This window comes from Vicugna pacos, chromosome 11, assembly GCF_048564905.1.
Source record: "Vicugna pacos chromosome 11, VicPac4, whole genome shotgun sequence".
Lineage (NCBI taxonomy): Eukaryota > Metazoa > Chordata > Mammalia > Artiodactyla > Camelidae > Vicugna > Vicugna pacos.
This window is the reverse complement of record NC_132997.1, coordinates 92,964,396-92,986,784: the sequence shown is the minus strand read 5'-3', so window position 1 is coordinate 92,986,784 and position 22,389 is coordinate 92,964,396. Positions and strand designations below refer to the sequence as shown.

The following is a 22,389-nucleotide window of genomic DNA, read 5'->3' as shown; positions in this document are numbered from 1 at the left end:
ACATGATAATGAGTAGGTACGCCAAACCTTGGTGATGGGATTTTACTGGTTTATTTTGGCTGGGTCTTACTGTTCCTTTCACTTGCTCATTATTAGTATTTTATGAGTAAATACATCTTTCTTTTGCTACCTCTGCTGCATCAGGAGATCTGAGGATGTCAGAGCAGAAGGGGCCATACCGATCCTCCAGGTCAAATTATTTACTCCTAAGTATAATTCATTTTTTTTTAATGCCATCAGGGATTTATACCACAGTTCCTTCTCTATTAATTATGTCCCTAACATTATGGAAGACCAAGTGGATGTCATACATGTCTTTCAAGCAGTGTGGTGTGACCTTGGCCATCCCTGTTGAGCACCTACTGTGTGTTAGGGTCATCTCTTTGTAGATCATTAATTTGTTCGGTGAGTTTCTTCTCCAAATGAAGATTGTTAATGTGGTTCACAGCCTTGGGATGAAAGATGACTCCTTAGGCAGAGAAGCTTTTCAGGAGCCTTCTCCCTGTTTCTCTCCAGCTACATTGTCCTTCTTAGGAGGGACCTGGCCTTCCCATGTGTCCAGACTGCAAGCAGAGCCGGAAATACTGAAGACAGGAAGAGATTGCAGAGGACATGGGGCCATTGATGGAGGCGACACAGCAGGGCTGTGCCTACAGTGCGATTATTTTTGTAGCTCTTCCAGGTTCTTCAAGTTTTGCATAAAACTAGCTTATTTCAGGAAGAGCCACTGTAAAATAATAAAATAACCTCCCCCACTAGCACCATGCTCTTAAAAAGATTTGTGTGCTTGGCATCGTAGAGGAAGTCTTCATCACAAAAGCACATTGTGCCTGTGTGACGTTTAGCACTCACCCCGAGTGAGGTGGGATAAAGGGTTGGGGGTGACCCACCACTGCCACACGTGGAACCTCGAAAACTTGGCTTGACAGCCCTTTCTGTTGAGTCGAGATTTATCATTATTCAGGGAAGGCGAATGTTGTGAATTTGGGTTTCGAGCGACAGTCATGTTAGTGATTGGCTCCTGCATCGTGGATTAGATTTTGTGGCGCCCCGCCCACCTGCCATCTCTGAGACTTTAGATGAGGAACATGGCCGTGTGTCTGTTTTGCACAAGCAGGTTTTATAGGTGCAGTTTGGGTGATTGAAATTTCACCCTGGGGAAGTGGCTACCTGCCAGAAATTCCAGCAGAATTCTTTCACCCTTGTCCTTAAATCATTCCTTAGGCTCCAAGAAAAAGATGCTGGTTGCCAGGGTGCTGTCGCCACAGGCCAGGACCATCCGGGCTCATGTGGTCTGGGGTGATCCCCTGCGGGTTGCAGCCTCACCCAGCAGCTTAGCCCAGCGAGAGGGGAACAGAGCCACATTTCTAGTTCCTAAAGCTCAGTCCTACTTTTCAGCCTCGGGAATGTAAAAAGCATGCCTAATGGTACGTGCGCACTTATCTATTGATTTCTTTTATGTAAAAAAGAAAAGACATTCCACAGGATCATTGCAGCTGTAATTGATGCTATCTGAAAGAGTTACTACATTAATATTTAGCTAATTCACATGAATAGGCTATTGTGTTTACTCAAACAGATGACATGAGTGCAGACACCTGACAGCATGAGGTATGCTTTTCATTTAGGTCCGATTTGTAAAAGTCTTTGTGTAGCGACAAAGCTCATTACTTATTTTGGGCTCTTAATGCTTTCTTTTTTCGTGGCTGTGGATGGATTGCTCTAAGTAGAAGCTTTTAAAATGAAAGGTGATTGAAATTGTTTCAGCATATGCCAGACCCTGGGAGACTTGCGATAAATAGGAGTCGGGTACTCCCTGGGGAACCCTCGAATAGGTGTGTTATGGGCGTTTGACACCCCAAGTCAAGTGGGTACCAAGTTGCTTGCTCATTACAGATGCAGCTGGATTCAGACAAAAGAATGCAGCCCTGTTCCTTCTCCCTTGTCCCCCCTTCCACGTTCCCTCTGGTCTTTGTCTGGTGCACGTGACTGACAATTTTGGCCTCACTTTGCTCTGTCTTGGCATCATGTCGACACCACCTATACCCCACTACCTTGACACTTAGGTCAGCAGAAGGGTAAAGAAAACACAACAGTCCTTGTTAAGAAATCCCAGCTCTGCATTTTACAGCAGGTTTCAAGAGCAAGGGTGAGGCAAAGAGGGGTAGGGTGTTTTGGAAGCAGTCTTTCCACTTCCTAATTCTACCATTAACAGCCTGGCTGTTAAGTGAAGGGCGTCGCTTCCCCAGGAACGAGCTGCACCATCCGCAGAACTGAGCAGGAGACTTCTAAATCTGCATCGGAGACAAAAGCCCTTTCGTACGCCCGTTTTGCCTCTGGTTCATGGAGTGTGTGTGCCATTCCTCAGTCTAGCCTGCATCAGAAATACGCAGTAGTGGGTCAGTCTTTTAGAATTTCAGTGTTCTAGAAGGTTCCACAATATTTTAGAATGTTTACGGCCCTGTTGATGGATGCTTTAGGGGGGAACACTGGGATTTTGGTTACTTGGTGGCTCAGACAGAAACATACATGTGAAGAGTTACATCGCTGTACAGGATTTCATTGGAAGTCCTGGGCAGTAATGCAGGAGGCAATGTGCCTTCAGTCAAGGCTGTCTGTCCTGGACTCCAGGCCTCCATGCAGAGAGGTTAAAGATATGGAGAAGCCGGTTTTTACTAGCCGTGGAAAGCAGGGGAGACAGTGGGCTCTCGAATCCAGCCAACTGCCTTGACTCAAATCCTGGTGGTGCCTCTTCCTAGCTTTGTGGTTTGGGGTAGATTATGTAACTTCTCCGTGACTCAGTTTCCCCATTGTAAACAGGGATCATAACAGTGCCTTTCTCCTCGGATTATTGTCAGTTTTAATGTGTTAAACGTGTGAGAGCTTTTGCGGCCACATCTGCCAATAAGAAGGACTCAGTCAATAGTGGTCATGCGCCGTTATTAGCAGGCCTGCAAAATTCGTGGCTATATTTCCGATTGATGTTATGACTTTCATTTAGAAAGAATGTCTTTCCTTTGGTAACTTAAAAAGTTATTCTCCTTCTTTGGGTTTAAAAAATCATTACTACCCCTGTCTTTGAGGGCTATTTAGAGGGTACAACTTTAGTGTTAATTGGGAGACGCCTATTAAGTTATACCCCTAGACGTGGTGGTAGAATTACCACGTTCACAACCACCATTGGAGAGAGGGAAAAAAATTTTTTTTTCATTAAAAAAAATTGAAATATGTTTAGTAATATGGTTTGTTGGCCTGTCATATAAAGTACTGCGAAATTAATGATGCCTCCGTGAATTATTTTATCCTATTGGGATGATAAGTTATACTATTGATTACCCTTTAAAGTGCCAATGGGTAAGTTGACTTTTTAGCACGACTTGTTTCGGTGTAAATGTAATCATTCCATAGGTGTAGTGATCTAAAATGATATATTTTTGATGGACTCTGCTGTCATTATTGTATTTGTTGTCACTGTGTGTCTGAAGTAGCATTTTAAACCATGATTCTTGAATTTATATTCTGGCACTGAGAACAAGGACGAGAAGTTACCTCCAACACTTTTTTCCCTGTTAATAGACATGAACTATCCAGCAGCCCATCTCCAGGGACCTTCTGCGAGGCCAGCTGGATCAGACTTTAGAAAATGTTTCCCTAATGTAAACATTACCCAAAGGTTTTGAAAACATTGGGTCATTCACTTACAAAATAAAGTGATCTTACCTGTTAGGAGTTTATACTGGGTATGAAGCTCTCCATCCATATACATTATAATGTTGTTTTCCAAAACAGGAGCACCGTACTGGACCAACACGGAAAAAATGGAAAAACGGCTTCATGCCGTCCCTGCAGCCAACACTGTCAAGTTCCGTTGTCCAGCTGGGGGGAGTCCAACACCAACTATGAGGTGGCTGAAAAACGGGAAGGAATTTAAGCAGGAACATCGCATCGGAGGCTATAAGGTAGAATGAAGCTTTCAAAATAATCTATTTCTTGAATTTTTATTTCTTCATTTTTCAAGTAGTCAAATGTTAGCAGAAACTAGAAGGAATTTTTTTAAAAGGTCAGTAATTATCATAATTGATTGCTTCAATATTTGATTATTTCTAGAAAGTTCCTGGACTTGCATGTAATTGTAAAGTACAGTCCCCATTTACATTGTTCTTTGTATGAAGAGAGTTTAATAACAGAAAGGTCGAAAGTTGAGAGTCTGTTTTCTATATGTTTTATGGTCTGTAAAACTAAAGCTGGAGCAGAATTTGAGAAACGTAAGTACAGTTGCCCTATTCAAGGAGGATCGTATGAATAGTGGATGGACTTGGATGAGAGACTGGAGTGTGAAATATTACTTATTAAGAGAGAATGCTTCCAAGTTGACAGAGGCAATCTCCTTGTCCTCCATCCTCAAGGATTCTGAAGAGATTGTTACAGAATGTGGTGAAATACAGTCTCATCACTCTGGGGAGGCTGAAATTGACAACCATCTCCCTGAAGCTGCCTGTTTACGCCTTTGTTCATCCATTCAGCAAATGACAATTGAGTGTCCTCCAGGCAGGGACCATCCTAGGCTCTGGGCAGAGCACTGCACTAGCTCATTGGGGCTCCTTGTCTGACAGAAAGGCAGGCAAAAAAACTGGCATTCAGGACACCGATATGGGTGAAGTTAGATGAATGTGTGGTCCCAAGGAGTGTGCAGAGAGCGGTGGTGTTGGCTCCTTGGGGGACTAAGATGAAGAACATCAGAAAAGGATTCTGGGCTGAGTTTGAAGGAGAGTTGTCTCAGAAAGAGTTATGTGAAATCTCCAAATCATTTAGTGTGGAAAGGGAGAACTTGAATTTAGTATATGAGGAAGAATTAAGGAAACTTAGTGAGAAACTCTTTGGTGCATTTGAAACATGAACAGATGTATTAGTTACCTATTGCTGTGTAACAAGTTACTCCAAGACCTAATAACTTTAAACAACAACATTGACTCTCTCACATGTGTTCCATGGGTGAGGAATCCAGGTGCCCCTTAGCTGGACTTCTGTCTCAAGGCGTCTCACAGGACTGTAATTAAGGCTTTGTTTAAGGCTGGGGTCTCCTCTGAAGGGTCAACAGGGAAGGATCTGCTTCCAGACTCACTCACTGTGGTTGTTTTCAGGTTTAACTTCCTTGCAGGTTGTTGGACTAGGGGCCTCAGTTCCTCGCTGGCTGTTGGCTGGAGGCCACACTTAGTTCCTTGCCATGTAGGCCTCTCCGTAGGGTGGCTCACAGCATGGCAGCTGGCTTCCTGATGGGGAGCAGACAACACAGGCCAGAGAGAGGGGCTGAAGAAGACAAGTCACAGCCTTTGTAACCTAATCATGGAAGTGCCATCCCACTACTTTTGATGGGTTCTACTGTTAGGCAAGTCACCAAGGACAGTGATTATCTGAGGACATGTGTATCAGGAGACATGGGGATTACTGGAAGCATCAGAGAAACCTGCACAGTGGGTACAACAGAGTATTCATTAACTCAGGCCCTAGGTCCTTAAGAGCCAAGTAGGGGAGGGTTTCTTGGTGGCAGCAGTGTGATACCCAGGAAGACTTTCCTTGGTGTACCTCTCACCTGGATTAACATGCTGGCATCACTTTAGATGGCACGTGAGCCCCTCCTCCATCGGTGCTGTGCTCAAATGCTTCTCTCTGCGTAATAGGTCCTGGAGCCCCTTCCTGAAATACCATCCCCAGTAACTCATCTTGAGAGCGTTAGTCATTTCTTCCGCAAGGACTTTTGACTTCTGTCTTAACATTGAAAAATTACTTTCTAGAAGCCAAAACCCAGAGGATAATTGGGAAAGCCTACGAGTAAATTTCTGAGAGCACGTGTAGGCAGTTTGTGTGTGAAACAGATGGGCAGCACATCTGGAAGGTGGACGCCTTTGAAGCTGTGGAGTAGAAGTCCTGGAGTTGTCTTCCATGACTCCTGCTCATTGGTGGAAATAGTAGGTGGAGGATGATTTGTCTCTTTGTTCAGTTCTTTGACTGGTACAATGAAATCAGAGGCTGGCCTTTTTTTTTTTTTTAAAGAATGAATAGACAGATTTCATTAGGTGATGCTGGTTGTAAAGGAAGAGTTAAACCCCTCAAATCAGGGCCCCTGGGATTGTTCTAACCACCACATGTTCTCTGAAAACATAACTGATGCAGTTCCAATGATTTATTTAAATACAACTTAAGTATAAGAATGGTGGTCAAAATCCTGGTGGTTAACTCATTTCCTTCCTTAAGACAGCCTTGGAAATAAGTACAAAGGGTCGATGAGGCTCCAGAAACTCCTGGTCTCAAAATAAATAGGACCAGCATCATTATTATGGATAAGGAGCTTTTTTGCAAATCTGAATTAGTGATTACAAACACGCAGGAAGACTAAGGGTGCCTAATGAGAAAATGCTGCTTGATTTTTAACAGGTGCAGTTCAGTTTTGATTATTGATGACAACATTCTGCTAAATGAAGAGCAGCTATGCTCTAAAAGCAAAACGAGGAACCTCCAGCAGAATACCGTTAGCCTCTCCCCAAGGAGGCACGGATGACCAGAGTATTTCTGTTGTTTGATGTTGGAGTCATTTCTGGAGTGAAAGAGAAGTGGAATTTGTGTGGGGACAAAAATCTCAAATCTGTTTTGCTTTTAAATGAAAAGGGCGAAGGGGAGGGGAGTACCACACGTTCTTGGGACCATGGGGTGCTGGCTGGCCGTGATGAGGGTGCATCTCTTGTCTGGCGGGGCTTTCTCTTTGGAGAAAGAGGCTGGGACAGTGGGCCTCAGTGGCCTAGTGGGCGGGGTGGTGGTCGCCCCGACAGTGGAGAGGTAGCCTGGATTCAGTAAGGGGTTTTCACAGCAGTTGTCGTGCCGGGCATTTGTTTTGGGAATACTGGACACTCAGAAATTCCATTGAGCCCCACGGCCTTCTGGGACTTGAAAGGGAAAAAGAGAGATCTCTCATCTCTTGGGAAAGCATAGTTACCTAAAGCATAAGCGTTGTTAATGATGTCTTAGACCCTCCCTAGGTCTCCAGGTCGTGAAGTCACTAAAGGTCACAGAGGCTGACACCCTGCTGCCCGCCTTGGCTCACGGGGCCTGAACAGGGCAGAGCGGGGAGCAAGGTCCTGACAGGGGGGTGTTTCCCTCTGACGTTGCTTTGTTACTTACACACATGGTGAAAGAACCGTGCCTCCGATCACCTGACGTGAGGGAACCATTTCGTACAATTGTAGTTTCCATTCCGTAGCCCTTTCCTCCAAAGCAAGTCCTAATTGTCACCTGAAGGGCCAGAGTGACGTCTAAATGTCCTCTCCCCGCACTGCCAGCCCTTAGCCTGCTTATTTAATGAAGAAGCAAAGTGTCAAGTTTTCCAAGATGTATTTTTCCAGAAAGCAGAACCTGAAAGTTTCCACAAACAAATGTGTTATTTCTGTGTTTTTTTTTTTCCCTTCTTCATAAATCTAATTCCATAAACTGTGGTTGTGCTCCGGTGGCCCAGCTGTCTGTCGAGCCCCTTCTGCCTGTTTCTGGGTCGGGCACTTTGGCCCTAGTCTGCTGCTTTATGTATATGTGGCCACTGAAGGGAGAAGGAACACAAAAAACCAAAACAAAGTCAAAGAGAATTATGAATCAGGACAGAAAGCTCATTTTAATTAAAATGGCCCATAGAGCTCTTTGGTGTCCTGTGATTCAGTTTTATTTATCAAAGAACTCATGCTGAGCCATTCTTAGGTGATTAAGAGTCAAATTATTGTTTTTCTTGGTATGTGGGCAAAGGCTGGCTGGATGTTATTAATTTATTTATAATGACAAAGCATGACTTGAAGCAAAACTATATCTCCCTAATTGTGCTGACGCCTGGGCTCTTACATCAGTCTGGACAGTGGGCAAGTTGCTTAAGCTCTGGGCTTCACATCACTTATCCTTAACATGAGAAGGTGGGATAGGAAATCTCCATTGTCTGATCCTTCCCAGCACTAAAACCTGTGATTTAGTAGCATGACCATAACCCAGCATCAGTCATTTTTCATCTTAAACAACAGCATGTATTTTTCTTTTTAACAGAGGTTGCCTTTCAGGCTGGATATTTACTAGGGCTCTGAATAGTTATTACAATCAAATGTAGAAGAGTAAGAAGATGACTGAGATAATTAATAGATTACCTCAATCCCTAACTCTTTCCTAGGTAATGATTTAGCATAGGAGGAGGTGAGTTTTGCTAAAAACCACTGTCATGCCACTTAACTAACTGCATAAGAACCAAGAGAGATCACGGGATGAAGCTCTCCCTCAGCATGGCCCTGAAATTGGCACAAGAGCCCATGGCATCCGAGAGGTTGGAATTCTCACGGAGCCCCTCGGCAGAGGGAAACGTTGTAGAGTATGGACTGTTAGATTCCAAATATATTTCAGGTCCGAGAAAAGACAACTCAGAAAAGTTTCTTATAGTGACAACTAAACTGGTTGTTTTGATGCCTAGGTTAGATTTATATTTTCTAGGTTATTAAATGTTATGCTTAACCCCAAAGGATGTTTGTTTGGAAAAATCACTATGAATATACTTTTTAATATATTTATACTTTGTTGAGATTTTTTTCAGTCAAGACATTTCTGCTTTAATCCCAGATCGAGCATTCTGTGATGAAGAGCAGGTGTATTTGGGATTCACCAACATGTACTGACCGCTTACCTGGGTCTTGACTGTTCTGGGTGCCTGCCATGTATCATGGCGCTCTGTCCCCCGCACAGCCCAAGGAAGGGGGCGCTGTTCTTTTGCTCGTTTTAGAGATGGGGCTCGTCATGTGGCTTCTAGGTGGTGGAGCTGCCCTTTGGACCTGGGCAATTTTTTCTCCAAAGTTCATGCTCTTATTATTAAACTGCTTTTTTCAAATGGTGGTTCCATGTTTTAGTTTTTAAAAAAAAAAAAGCCCACCATTATAATAAATGAAAAACACCGAAGGAGTAAATGGCTTCCCAAGAACATGTAGATACCTGTTGGTGTGAGGTATATTGTCGAGAGCAAAGTTGGTGGTGTGACGCTGTTCTTCTAGCTTCCATGACCTGGTGAGATTTGTGTGTGTGTGTGGTAAAAGTATAATGTAAAATTTGCCACTTATTTCCAAAATTTTTTCATCACCCAGAGTAGAAACTCTGTATCCATTAAGCATTACTTAATCTTCCCTTTCCCAGACCCTGGTAACCTCTAATCTATTTTCCATCTCTGAATTTGCCTGTCTAGGTGTCTCATATATTTGAAATCACAGGAAATTTGTCCTTTTGTGTCTGACTTATTCCACTTAGTATGTTCAAGGTTAGTCCATGTTATAGTATAAGTTAGAACTTCATTCCTTTTTATGGCTGAATAATATTCCATTATATGGATATACCACATTTTGTTTATTCATTCATCTGTTGATGAACACTTGGGTGGTTTCTACCTTTTGGCTGTTGTGGATGATGAAGCTATGAACCTTGGTGGACTAGTAGCTGAGTCCTTGCTTTCAATTCCTTTGGATAAATACCTACGAATGGAATTGCTGGATTGCACGGTGATTCTGTTTAGCTTTTTAAGGAAGGCCATGAAATTTTTTGAGTTAAGTTCAAAAGGCAGTGGATGTACCTTTCTGGGCACCACCAGGGAACAGGCATCTAAGAACAGCCTTGCATTTTGTAATTTACTTCCCACCTCCCCTGGAGAAATACACTGTTGACTGAGTAGAGGGAAGAGTTTCTGCCACTGATCCTTGAAGATCAGAGCTCATCCAGCTCTTGTTCAGACACCTCCTGAAAAGCAAACTTCTTGGAGTTGAAGCATTAAACAGCTGTTTGCCTCCAGGTCTGTGTGGTGATAGGCAGCAGTTGGTGCCACAGCCCTTGGCACATGTAAGCTCAGGTGGTGTGTACACATCCCAGAGAGATGGTTTGAAGTCCCCCAGGAACCAGCTGAAAATAGGGGTCTGGAGTGGGATAGTAAGGTTTTAATGCATTCTAATAACAACTAGTCTGTGTTGAACTGTAGTTCATGGGTCACCTTATAAAGCTCAGGGTGTAAAGGGATTGCTGTCCTCCTCCATAATTTGGGCCCTGATGCTGGTGGAAGGAGGATTACCATCATACGAACACAGCGTTCATCGCCTTGGCCCAGAGCTAAACTTTCCATCCAGCTTCTGGATATTTATTCTGCTTGTTATCAAACACCTGGGTATTTGGAAATGTCCAGAGTTTTTTGCAACGTGGAAAGCAAACATCCAGGTGACAGCTGGGTCTTTGGCCTCCCACCTTTCACCTAGGTGTTTTGGTGTCACACAGACTCAGTTGACATTCCCAGTTGTCAGCTGAAGACTGGGGGTTTAACATGCAACCAGGAGGCTTTAGGTAACAGGAATTCCAAAGAAACCTGTCTGGGCCACCTTTTGTCTTTAGAATGACAGCAGGTGGAATGTTTGTGGATTCAATTTTATTACAAGTAAGAGAGTTTAGGCTATTAGCTTCAGTTGCCTCGGTTGCAGTGTTGAAGTGTATTTTTTTAAAGTCTTTAGTGAACGTAGTTTTGAAACCCCACGCTCTCTCGTTTTGGTCCTTGGCAGATGAAAAAATACTGATGCATTCCGCAAAGATTTGGCCCTGAGCAGGAATGAAAGGAAGGAGCTGCACTGTGTCGGTTGATGCAAGGTTTCTCCTCTCCCTGGCTTCCGTGTTCAGTCGGCCAGGCCGGAGAAGTCAGAGATGCTGCAGGGCGACCGCTGCCCGAGGGAGGCGGAGAGAGACGTTTTATTTCACTTTTTTGTCGTGCGTGCGCGAGATTTCTGTTTAAATTTGAGAAGTGAAAATGCAAAGAGTAAACATCTGTAATCCCACTACTTAATTATATAAAGTATGTTGCTAATGATTTAATATATTTTCTTTCTGATTTTACCTGTGTGTTTACAAGTCATGCTTACAGATTCGGGCCTATGGGTACCTATATGGTTGTGTGTGTGTGTGTGTGTGTGTGTTTCCACAAAATGAAATCATGGGTATATATAGTTGTATTCCGGCTACTTGTTTTATTTATCAATAACTATTAATAGTATTTTACCAGGATTGAGCATAAGAATACCTCATGCTTTTTAATGACTGTATGCTCTTCTTTTGGAATAAACTCTTCATTATTAATGAGTCTCCTCTTGATAGATTGCAGTTTTCTCTGTTACAAACCGATGCTTGAAGCATCAGTCCTGTTATATGCCTTGAAGCAATCGTGCTATTTTCTGTGTAGGCTTGATTTCCAGAATTGGAATTAACTGGGTCCAAAAAACAATGTGCATTGCTAATTTTAACAGATATAGCAAATTATTTTACAGAAGGATTTTTCTCACCTGCCGTTCCTCATATCAGTTTGAATCTCTGTTCCCCCCCCCCACCCTCACCGAATACTCAATGACGTTGATCTTTCTAATTTTTGTTAATCAGCTGGTGAATAACAGTGTCTCATCATTGTTTTAATTTGCATTTCCCTGCTCTTTAATGAGGTTCAACATCTTTTCATATGTTTATTGGGCATTTACATTCCCTCTTCTGTGAAAGCCAAGGTGGTTTATGTGCTATTTGACCAAACCGAGCATTAAAAAGCTGAGAAATTGAGAAAAACCGTGTTGAAGATGACATCTTAACATTTTTTGCAGTTTCTTTATGTTTACGCTGAATCTTGGCGTGGAAACAGTGTGTTTATAAAAACACAGGGATCTTTGTTCCCCATCTTTGGAGAGTTACTGTTTGTAGCTTGTCATTAAGCAACCGCTAGTTAATGGTAGGATGTCCCCTGCAAAAGTGTCAGTCTCCCTGTTGGCGGCTACCAAGGGCATCCGTTCGGAAAATGCCACAGCTCATAAAATTTGGGATTGGTGATATGTCAAGGAATCAAATCCTGGAGCCATGGTGTAAGAAAATAAATATTAACAGGGCTGTGTGGGGCACTGTTGATTGAGTACCAAGGTCCCTGGAAGGGGCAGAAACACCCTGTTTGGTAAATGTGTTTCTCGTTGGGAAAGCATTTTATAAATGTTGACGTATTAACATTATTGTAGTGCATCTCTAGGAAGTAAACACTCAGGGAACACATGCCCTTGGAGAGGGATCTTACCGTGGAATGCCACAGCCCCGGCGAAGGGCTGGAGCTGACCGTGTGCCCTCGGGTTAAAAAAAAAGGCAGCGGCATGCCAGGCTGCACTGGCCAAGATTTAATGTCTCGGGCCGAGGCAGACGCTGCCCTCCCTGCGCGGTTCAGGTTCAGCTCCATTTGGAATACGCTCTGTGCCAGATCTGGATCCAGGCACAAGAAAGACATTGACAGTTTGGAAAGGGTCCAGAGTCAGGCACTAGCAATGATTAAGGGCTTATGGGCATGACATTTGAGCGGGGGCTCAAAGAACTGAATATTTACAGCAGGGCTAAATGTTGGATTACGTGGCTTGGTGACGTTAGGGCCTCAGTTACCCTCCACGTGACTGGTTCCTCAGAGGCCCCAGGGTCCCATTCCTGATATTTCTGAGAACTTGGGGAGAGGGAGGGTCCCACTGTGGTTAAATCAAGGAGCTAGCACCTGCCTTTTCCACACTCTGAGCCTACAGCCCCTGGGTAGCCCCTAGGGGGCCAGGATTTAGATAGACAGTTCTCCTTGCCCTGGAAATTTTAGCATCCACATCTTGTCCTCCTTCTGAACACTCCTTCTATACATTCCTACCAAGAAGGTGCTTGTCCCACCTAGGAGGAAACATAGCCTCTTGTTTTGATTCTCGTAAAAGTCTGTGGCCCAGCCAAGAGCAGAAAGCAAGTCTTTGCCAATGTAGAGAGTAAACTCCATTGTAGGTCTGTTGCCTTTGAATTCACTTACTGGCAGGCATGTCACCCGTGACAGATGATCTCCCCACCACCAGCTCCATGACGTTAGACTCTGCAGCCACCTCCATGGTTGTACTGGGGGCGTCAGTCTCAGACAGCAGCCGAAGCAAAGTGACAGCCCAGAACTCAGTCTTAATTCAGTGCTTGTGCTCTGTTAAGAGGAGTCCAGCCTTCACCCACGTGGTGCTCCCTAAGACTGTCAGTGATGAGCAGCGATCTTGTATTTGGACTCAGCATCCCTGACTCCACTCTGCGGTGATGGCTCGTGCTGAACTGAACGCCTGACACGAAGAGTTGTGCTATAGCGTGTTCTTCTAATCACTTACCTCTGTCGGCTCTGCTTTTCAACGTGGACAGCTGCTCTGCCCTCCTCTTTTTGCAACGGAGCATCCATGAGATGATTTTCTCTTATTCTCTAATTTAGTTCCTTGAATCACTCATGTGCTTGTGAAGGCTCTGCTGGCATTATCGGGTTTTATGTGATTAAGCCAGAAAACACTTGCAGTGCTCAGGGAATCATTTAGAAGGTCAGTTGAAATTCCTGAAATGATAGTTAAGATGCATAGGCCCTGGCTTTTTTTTTTTTTTTTGGCCTTTCCATTTTTCCAGAATGCCTTGTCCAAAAGACCTTGAAAGAATGATTTGGATTGGAAGAGAAATATTAAAGCCATGAACCTGAAAGATGAAACCTGAATTTTGGTCTTAATAAGGAAAAATCATGCTTACTTGAAAAGCTGGGTCTACTGAAATATTTTAAAAGCAAGGTGGGAATATTAGAATCTAGCCTGTTTTCTTGTTGACAGAACTGGGGTGGGAATCACAATAACTTCTCTTCGCATGTGTTCCTTATCTTTGAAAAGTCTCAAGGAGTTTGTAAACAGATAGATACACAACTTAAGTTTCCTAAGGATTCATTGCTCCCATATTTGGAATTCTGCCTGTATCTCTAAGAAACCTGTAGCATCTATTCAGTCACCACCAGAGATGGGAGAGGCCAGACTGTTCTCAGCTGAAACTTCTTGAGATGTCCCGACTGCCTCTGAGGGCTGTGGGGAAAGATCTGAGAGGCCTTCAACCCGAAGGCTCCAGGAGCGATATTAGCACCTGCCTTGTGGCGTCTTGGGAGAGTCAAGGTTAAATTAGCTGAGGTGGGAAGGAGCACTCAGGGCAACGGGCTGGCAAATAGGATGAGCTCACTGGCGTGGGCTCTCCATGGGTCCTTGGTGCTGGAGGGGCTGAGGGTTCCTAGCGGATGAGCAGTCTGGTAGCTCACCTGCCCGGGAACACTGATACCGTGCAGGCTAGTGTTCTGGTTTCCCGGCCCTTTGGCAGCTCCTAGGGGACCCTTCCAACCCGTGACAGTGACAGACCCACTCCACATGTTCTTTGGTATCTGAACATGTCAACATCAGCTAGCCAGACATCTGCCCTGGTGATAATTATTGTTTTCCTTTGTCACCATTCTGAGTGCTTATTACAAGGAAAATTTAGAATTCAAGTAATTCTTTTTCTACCTCCTTTGCCTCCCTCAACTTCTTTTTAAATCAAGAAAGCAAAGCACCTGGTATTCTGTACTGAGATTGTTCAGTAGACTACCTTTACTTTTATCTTTTCAGGTACGAAACCAGCATTGGAGCCTTATTATGGAAAGCGTGGTCCCATCCGACAAAGGAAATTACACCTGTGTGGTGGAGAATGATTACGGGTCCATCAATCACACGTACCACCTCGATGTTGTTGGTGAGTCTGCTTCTCCCCGAGTGGCAGCCAGACACCAGCCTGCTGCAGCCTGACTCATTTGACATTGTGAAAGTGAGTCTTGTTCCTCCCTGTACTTTGAGGAGAACTGGTTTGTTTTCATTTTTCCTAAACACAAGCTGTCATTTGGGAAAGATTCTTCTATCATTTGACAGTGCTTCTTTTCCCTGATTAGCCGGGTTTCCTGTGTTATGCATAAACCCCCATGGTTCGCAAGCGTCACCCTGTGTCACGAGGATGTGGTGTGAGATGTGCCGATGTTCTGGAAGCTGAGGTTACTCTAATGAATGTTAGTGTGCGTAGGGAAAGGGTATAGTTAGGCTGTAGGAGAATGTTGTTTTTGAAAGAAGGGCAACTGTAGAATGCTGACTGTAGAGCAAAGGAAAAAGTCATTATAATGACTGAGCTGATAGCTGGCTGGAGGAATGTTAGCATTAAGGGACCTTTCAGTTACATTGGAAGAAAGTCATTGGGCACTACAAGTTCGATGTCTGTTCCTAGAAGCTATTTCTTCTATGAAAAGATAGTTTTTTATGGGCTTATGAATACCTTTTAATCAAAGTGTTGAGATAAATATGCTGTTTTAATGAAATATCTTAAGAGTCCACATAGCTTATCCTGGAAACTCAAATGTCTTCCCAAGTTTGGTCTGTTATGATGGGTTTTGTTGTAACTGATGAAGAAAGAATGCTTCTCTGTCTTGTTGGGGGATTAATAAGCTTACGTGTAGGATGTGTCTCATTGTTGTGGGATGGTGGGCTGAGATCTTTGTAGAAGCCATCTTTTCTCTTTGCCGTCTACCCTGACTCTCCGTAGGGCCGCCTGTCCTTGAATCCTTGCTGTGGGTGACCTCATCGATTTACACATCTCCACGTGCAGGTTGCTGGCTCCTGCTAAGGTCTCAGCTCAAAGCTCACCTTGATTCATCTCACCTTAATGTGACCCTTTTTAACTGCACAAACTCATGCCCACCCACTGTGCATCTATAAACAAAGCCTTTTTTTCCTCCATCATTTCCTGCACACGTGTCCCTAGTATTATTTCACATGTGGGCATTTCTTCTCCTTCAATAAAATATAAACTCTTTTGAGGAGAGAGACCCCATAGATATTTGAATTGCCCAAAGAGCCATTACAATACTTTGCAAAAACTTGATTAACCGCATTACATAGATTTGAAGTTAATTGAAGTTTTAGGTTAACTGAAAATTAGATAGAAAACCATTTTAATTTCCTATCAAGTTAAATTAAATCCATAAGAAACTCTGCCTTAGAAAGCATGATATAATCTTTATTTCCATTTGCAGTATTCAGTGAAAAAGTAGCATTTGTTATTCAGACACCTTATTGTGAAATTTGAAAGGTTTTTGTATGATGGAGAGTCTATAGATACTTGTAAAAACCTAAATTTTAGAGCCCTCTTTTCTCACAGAGATTGTGAAATGTTTCTTAGTGAGAATCACTATGTACAGATATTTTACAGAACAAACACAAAGAGAAGTAACATTCAAAGACGAGAAGAAAACAGTTAACATTTCTTTTGGCATTGACGTACCAAAGCCTATTGATCAAAGAGCACACGACTTGGATTTTACTTTGGGCCTCGTGTATCCTGAGTTTGACATGAAAGTGTTTCTATTTAAGGAAAGAAAGATTTGGGGCTAAAAGTTCTAAATACTTAATTCTGAAAATAACTAATTTATTGTGGGAATAAAATAATTGTGCTGTAGCAGTCTTTGGGGATCATGGCTTTGCAGAGGTCTACAAATTGTGCAGTGAGATTGGTTGGGGCCATTCCAGGAATCAGGAGTCATATCTCGGCCACTTCAGCCAGGGGCTCTTGCTCATAGCAGATTTTAGGTTGAGTTGTTATGTAAAACATTCAAAAGCCCCTCGCCCCACCTCCCCTTTGAGCTTGCTTGGCAGCTCGTCTCTGTGAAGCCCTGAAATCTCTCTTAGAGTTTAGGGCTGGATTTGAATCGGGCTGCTGAATAATGGAATTGTGCTGTCTAATGTTAATCCCCTGGCAATCAGTCTTGTTGAAAAGAGCGTATGATTCAGTGGTGTAATGTTGAGGGAGCAGAGAGTGTATGGAGAAATGCAGAGAAAGGCCTGATTATGTCACAAGTTTGGGAGATCGCCCAGCTAAACGTGGGCCAATAATGACACAATGCTGGTTGGGAATATCCATTAAAGCTCAACCCCAATAATTTTCCAAGCCTTGAACCTTCTTTATAAATAGAAGCCAAAAGTCAGTGGAGCAGAAGACATTTTCAGGAAAGATGGAGGTGTGAAATCTTTGCTCAAAACCCTAGTAATTGCTTTGAGAAGCACTAATAAAATAAGAATTGAGTCGGGCTGGAGTGTCTCGTGCAGACTTACAAGGCTGGCCGACAGTCATTCTGAACATCTCAACAAAGTCAAACAAAAGGGATTCAGGCTTGAACAGCGAATTTCTAGTGGCTCTCAGGTCCGGGTTTAACATATCGCTGCGTCATAACAGCTCTCAGCCACGTCTCTGTTTCACAGAAAACCGGAGACTCTTTCCCAGAGAAAGTGAGGTCCGTTCTGGTTCACATTCTCCGAGGTTTTATTTTTGTTGCTATGATACGCAGGCTTGGAGTTCAGATATTACGAAGCATCAAACCGGGGGAGATCTTTTTATTGAAATTCTTCCTTGGAAAGGCATTCCCATAACCACTTTAATGTAAAAGCCGTGTAATTTAAGTGACGTTTTTGTGTTCTGGAATTAAACAGCGAGCCATTGTTGTATGTGAGGGACATGCTTTTGTTTATGGGAGCCCTTTTAGGAGCCTTGCTTGATCCTCATTAAAATTGACACCATTACTTTTCAGCCATTTAGTTGCAAGGGAAAATGAGTGTGAAGCTCCACGTCTCGGTAATTGTGGTGATAATAAGACGGGCTCTCAAAATAGCTGGCTCTGGGAGGTGGCAAGTGGTTAGCTCATCAGTGAATGAGGTTGAAGCACTGGATCCTGCCTGGGGCCTTGCCACCAAGAAGCTGCAACCTGGGAGAAGCCACTTAACTTTTGGTTTCACTCTCCTCGTGTCTGACAATGAAGCCGCTGAGACTCACTCACGTGAGACCAAGGCAGCCTGGTGTCGTGAGCGTAGTGGGTCCATCAGCCCGCACGCTGGGTACCCAGCAAACTGGGACAAACGGCTCAGCCTCTCTGGGCTTGAATTGCTCATCAGTAACATGGAATGATGGCACGTACCTCGTCCCTGGGATGGTTGTATCAGTTTCCTAGGGGCTGCTGTAACAGATCATCATGAGCTGGGTGGCTGAAAACAATAGGAATTCATTCTCTTGTCAGTTCTAAGGGCCAAAAGTCTGAAGTCAAGGGGTCCGCAGGGTTGGTTCCTTCTGGAGACTCTCAGGGTGAATCTGTTTACGCCTCTGCCCCAGCTTCTGTGGCTGTCAGCAGTCCTTGGCTTGTGGACACATCACTCCATCTCCAGCTTTGTCTTCCGTGGCTTTCCTTTCTGGGTCTTCTCAAGTCTCCCTCTGCCTTTCTCTTATGAGGACACCTGTCATTGGGTTTAGGGCGCACCTTAAATCCAGGATGATCTCATCTTGAGAGCCTTAACCTAATCACAAAGATTTTATTTCCAAATAGGATCATGTTCACAGGCTCCAGGGGTTAGGACGTGGGCTTGTCTTTTCTGGGGCCACAGTTCAGCCCCCTGCAGTGACTGTGAGGAGTCTGTTGGGTTAACAGGTGGAAACATCCAGTTGGTCCCCGGGCAGCCAGCTGCAGGGGCTGCTTTCCTCCTCCCCAAGCCTGGAAACTCCTGTGGCAGTTAGAAGACATCTTACACAGCTTTCGTGGACTCACCTGGGAGTTTTATTAAACAAACTGGATGCTGCGTTGGGACCGACAGAACCAGCCAACGGCTGACACTTGCTGGTCCTGCTGAGGTTTCCACCTGTGGTTGATGCTGTCATCGCGGATGTCCCGGGACTCAGATAGCTGCTTGAACTTGCAGAAGAGGGTCGTAGAGTTCGGCAGCCTCACGTTCATGGAGTTGGTCTCATTACCTCCACCTCTCACCCCATTTTACAGCTGAGGAAATGCAGCATCCAGGCGGGTAACTGACTGGCCAAGGACTTGAAGGAACTCCGCAGCTGAGTCTAGGTTAATGCTGCGTGCGCCTCACTCTGATGTCTGTTTCAGGATCACTCTGTGGTGTAGACCAGCAGTGGCTGCTGCAGCCCATCTAGAAAGGGGAGCTCCATGTTCAGCTCTTTGTTGCCCGAAAAACCCCAAAAAGTGAGACAGAGAGAGAAGAGGGGAGAGAAAGAGAGATGTGGAAGTATTCAGAAGGCCGCTTGCTACTTCTTACTCACGTAGACCCTTTCTTTGGCCTTGAATTAGGAACTTTTCCTCCTTTTGGTGTCCAGCCCTGCATTCCCAGAGACCATCAGATAACTTATGAGCTTTTCACCTGGCAATGGATATTTTGGGGAGTAAAGTGCATCAGAAGTGGGACCATACATACCCCTGGATCTAGAGGCCAGCTGTGCCTTCTCCCCACCCATCTACTTTCCAGAAATTTGTCCTCCCGAGACCAGAGCTGTAAGCGGCAGACAGTGTCTCCGTGGATGGTTGGGAGCTTGTCAGGGGCCAGACGTCCCTTCTGGCTGCGTGGGGATCGCTCAGGCCCCCTCGCCAGCCCCGACTTGCTCGACAGCTCGGCACCAGGATGGTGCTGTCCACTGGCCCTTGACAGAAACCCGCTGTGACTGCGCTCCGGACGTGATAGGACTCAGCCCGAAAGCAGGAAGGAGTCCGCCCCGGCGCTGACTGCCCCGCAGGTGTGTGTTTGGGAGGAAGGAAGTCTGTTATTCCGGGCACAGGCTGATGAGCCTGACCGTGGCGCTGACACCTGGCGCTGAGCGTTTGGCAGCCTGTCCCCGGGGGGAGAAGGGGTCGTGTCAGTTGTTTGCTGCGGGGTGGCAGCCCCATCCTGGGAAGACAAAGGACCCAGTGTGATCCCTGAGCCACAGGTAGGGGACCGAGGCATGTCAGAGTCCCTGACACCACACTTCTCCAGTGTGAATTTTGCACTCTTTTTTGGGGGTGGGGGGTGGGGGGCGGTAGTCATTGGAACAAAGTAGCATTTAAATAAATGAAGAAATGGTGGTCTAGTTCATTAATTAACTGGTTTGTTACTGAGGCTCTTGAAGTTAGGAAAATACCCATTCGCTTGCTCCTTACAAGACCCTCCTCTGTCCTAGTTTCCGCCCCATCATGGCTCCCAGACGCAGCGTTGGGTTCTCTGTGTGACGCTGCCTTGTTGCAGGTAACACGCAGCTGGACACTGCCGTGCCGCTGGAGCTGTGAGCGCAGTGGACCCTGCCTCTCACCTTCCTTCCGAGGTGTAGCTCCCGGGCATTTCCCTGGGGCTCCCCAGGCCTCGGCTCCACAGAGCTGCCTGGGGTTCTGAACTTGAAGCAGCTTGACCTAGAAGCTCCCTGGCCAGGCCTCATTTGATTTTCCAGATACATGATTTTGCTGCCAACGAATTCTTTCCCATTTCTTGCTCTAACTTTAAGACGCGGTGTTTATGCTGATACTGGTTCTGCGTGCCAGCTCGACATTGTGAAATCTGGCTGGAGGGAGGCAGAAAGCCCCTCTATTGAGAAAGGATGGAAGAGCCGTGCCAGGTAACAGGGCACAGCGGTGCCTTCCACAGTGGGCTTGTTCGGTTGACAAGGAACCATGGAGCTGCAACAGGGGTTGAGAAGGAAGCAGGGTTCAACTGTTGCTTTTGTGGCTCCAGCAGCCAGTTCCTCCTTTCCTTCCTAACCCGTGTATGTACCATACCACCCCTCAAGGGTCTCCACTCCTTGCCGGGTAGCACCTCTGGAGGTTCTGGTGGGAATTACATGGGGGAGCAGTTCAAATTCTGTTTGCATCATTTGTCAACTCTGTGGCCTTGGAAGTGATGGAACTTCTGAGCCTCTGCTGTCTGGTCTGTAAGATGGGGGTGATGATATGGTTTTCTCATAACACCATTGGGAGGATGCAGTAGGCAGGTGGTGCTTTTGAATAACAGTACCCACGTGATCGCTCATCCTGTCATTAGGTGGTCCCACACTTTGTTTCATAGCTCTAGCCTAAGACACGCACACTCAGCCCAGCCCTGGCGAAAGGAGTGGTGGGTCCTCTCATTTCCTTCAGGACAGAGATTTCACAAGCCTCCTTTGGTGGCTACTGTTTAACGAGCTTTTTGGTTGCTACAGAGCAGCTCTTCATACCTGTTTCACAACAGGAATTCCAAGGGGTGAAAGCTGGCCAGTGGGTGGCTACATCAGCCCTGAATGTACTGACCAGCAGATAAATGCTTTCCTGCAGGACTAATACCAGCTCGGAGTCATTCCTTCCAGGCACCGAGAGCAGGTGATGTCTATAGGTGCCAGCTCCCGGGGTTGGAGCAGACACACTGGCCTGGATGGGGCATGCTAGAACTTTGCCTTATCAGCATGTTTGCCATGTTCTCTGCATGCCATCAGTTGCCCTCTGCCCCATAGTTGAGGAAGGAAACCTTATTGATTGCTTTAGATTTCTGGCAGGGGTCCTGGCTGAGGTGGCTGGGAGAGGGCTAATATTTGATCTCTTGTCTAATCTTTGGCATTGAGTTGGGCAAAGAGGATGCAGAAGTGTTACAGACAAGTTAATGACTTACAGCATTTTGTAAGAAGAGGGTCTCTTCACCGTACCTGGAAATAATTCAGGTGGGGGCAGAGAGGAAGGTGCTGCTGTCAGAGTGTGGGGGCAAGTGAGCTTGGATTCGTCAGTGGCACTCATAGTGCCCAGTAATGAACTCGAACGTAGCAAGATTTTGATAAGCCTGGGCTGAGCTGAAATAATAGAAAAATGGTTTGAGTTGCTTACATTTAGGGGTTTGTGGTTTCTAACAGATTGCAAATTCTAACGCAGGGAATCTTCCACACTTCTTCCTAAATGTATACAGCTTCAATTAACTGTCACCTTTATTAATGAAAGACCCCAGTTGGAATGTATTATGCTAGTTCTCATGAAGGTGAGCACAGAGATGCTGATAAGTTCTTCCCCTTCCGAATGGTACGTCCTCCAGAGTGCTTTTATGGATTGGTCCTTGGAACACCCCGCAGTTGCATTCAGGTCCCATGTTTGGTTTATTTTCACAGTCGGGTGAAGGTAGGGAAGAAGTGACCTATTGTAACAGGGATGTGCTCGTGACTTTAAGGGCAGGTTTGAATTGGGAAGGTGGCGTCTAGAGTTTCTGACACCTCTTCCACAGTAGTGAGGTCATCGCAGGTGGAAGGTGGGGAAAGAGATGGCTGAGGGGAGGGTTCTGGTTGCTGTTTCTATGGGGAAGTTTTTCTGTTTCTCCTTCTGAGAAGAGATGATGAGGTGAGGACGTGGCCTGGCTTTGGAGGGAGAAGATAGAACTGAGCGCTCAACGAGGATTCTGTTGATTGTATTGTGATGTTAGTCCTCTCTCTATGGAGTATCCTGTGCTTGGCCACAGGGCGTTTTTTACACAATCAGTTGAATGAAACACAGGCTTTGGCCTCTTAGGGTTCTCAGGTCATGGTACAAAAGACCCCAAACTGCCACAGTGAGAAGATGGTAGAGAAGGGTGAAGATTCCTGGATCTAGATAGAACTACATTTTCTCTCTTCCCAGAGCCTCCCCCTTAGAGAATTCTGTCAAGCAAGACCTGTAGGAAGCCA

At 45.2% G+C, this 22,389-nt stretch overlaps 1 protein-coding gene across 6 annotated transcripts in view; it reads left to right on the top strand.

The window, feature by feature from the left end:
- FGFR2 (fibroblast growth factor receptor 2) overlaps window positions 1–22,389 on the top strand; it is a 100,558-nt gene that overhangs the window by 33,823 nt on the left and 44,346 nt on the right. For all 6 annotated transcript variants that reach the window (XM_072972013.1, XM_072972016.1, XM_072972012.1 and 3 more), the window contains 2 exons: window positions 3,790–3,959; window positions 14,502–14,625. In XM_072972013.1, the coding sequence (XP_072828114.1) occupies window positions 3,790–3,959; window positions 14,502–14,625 (294 nt within the window). The remainder of the gene's footprint in view (window positions 1–3,789; window positions 3,960–14,501; window positions 14,626–22,389) is intronic.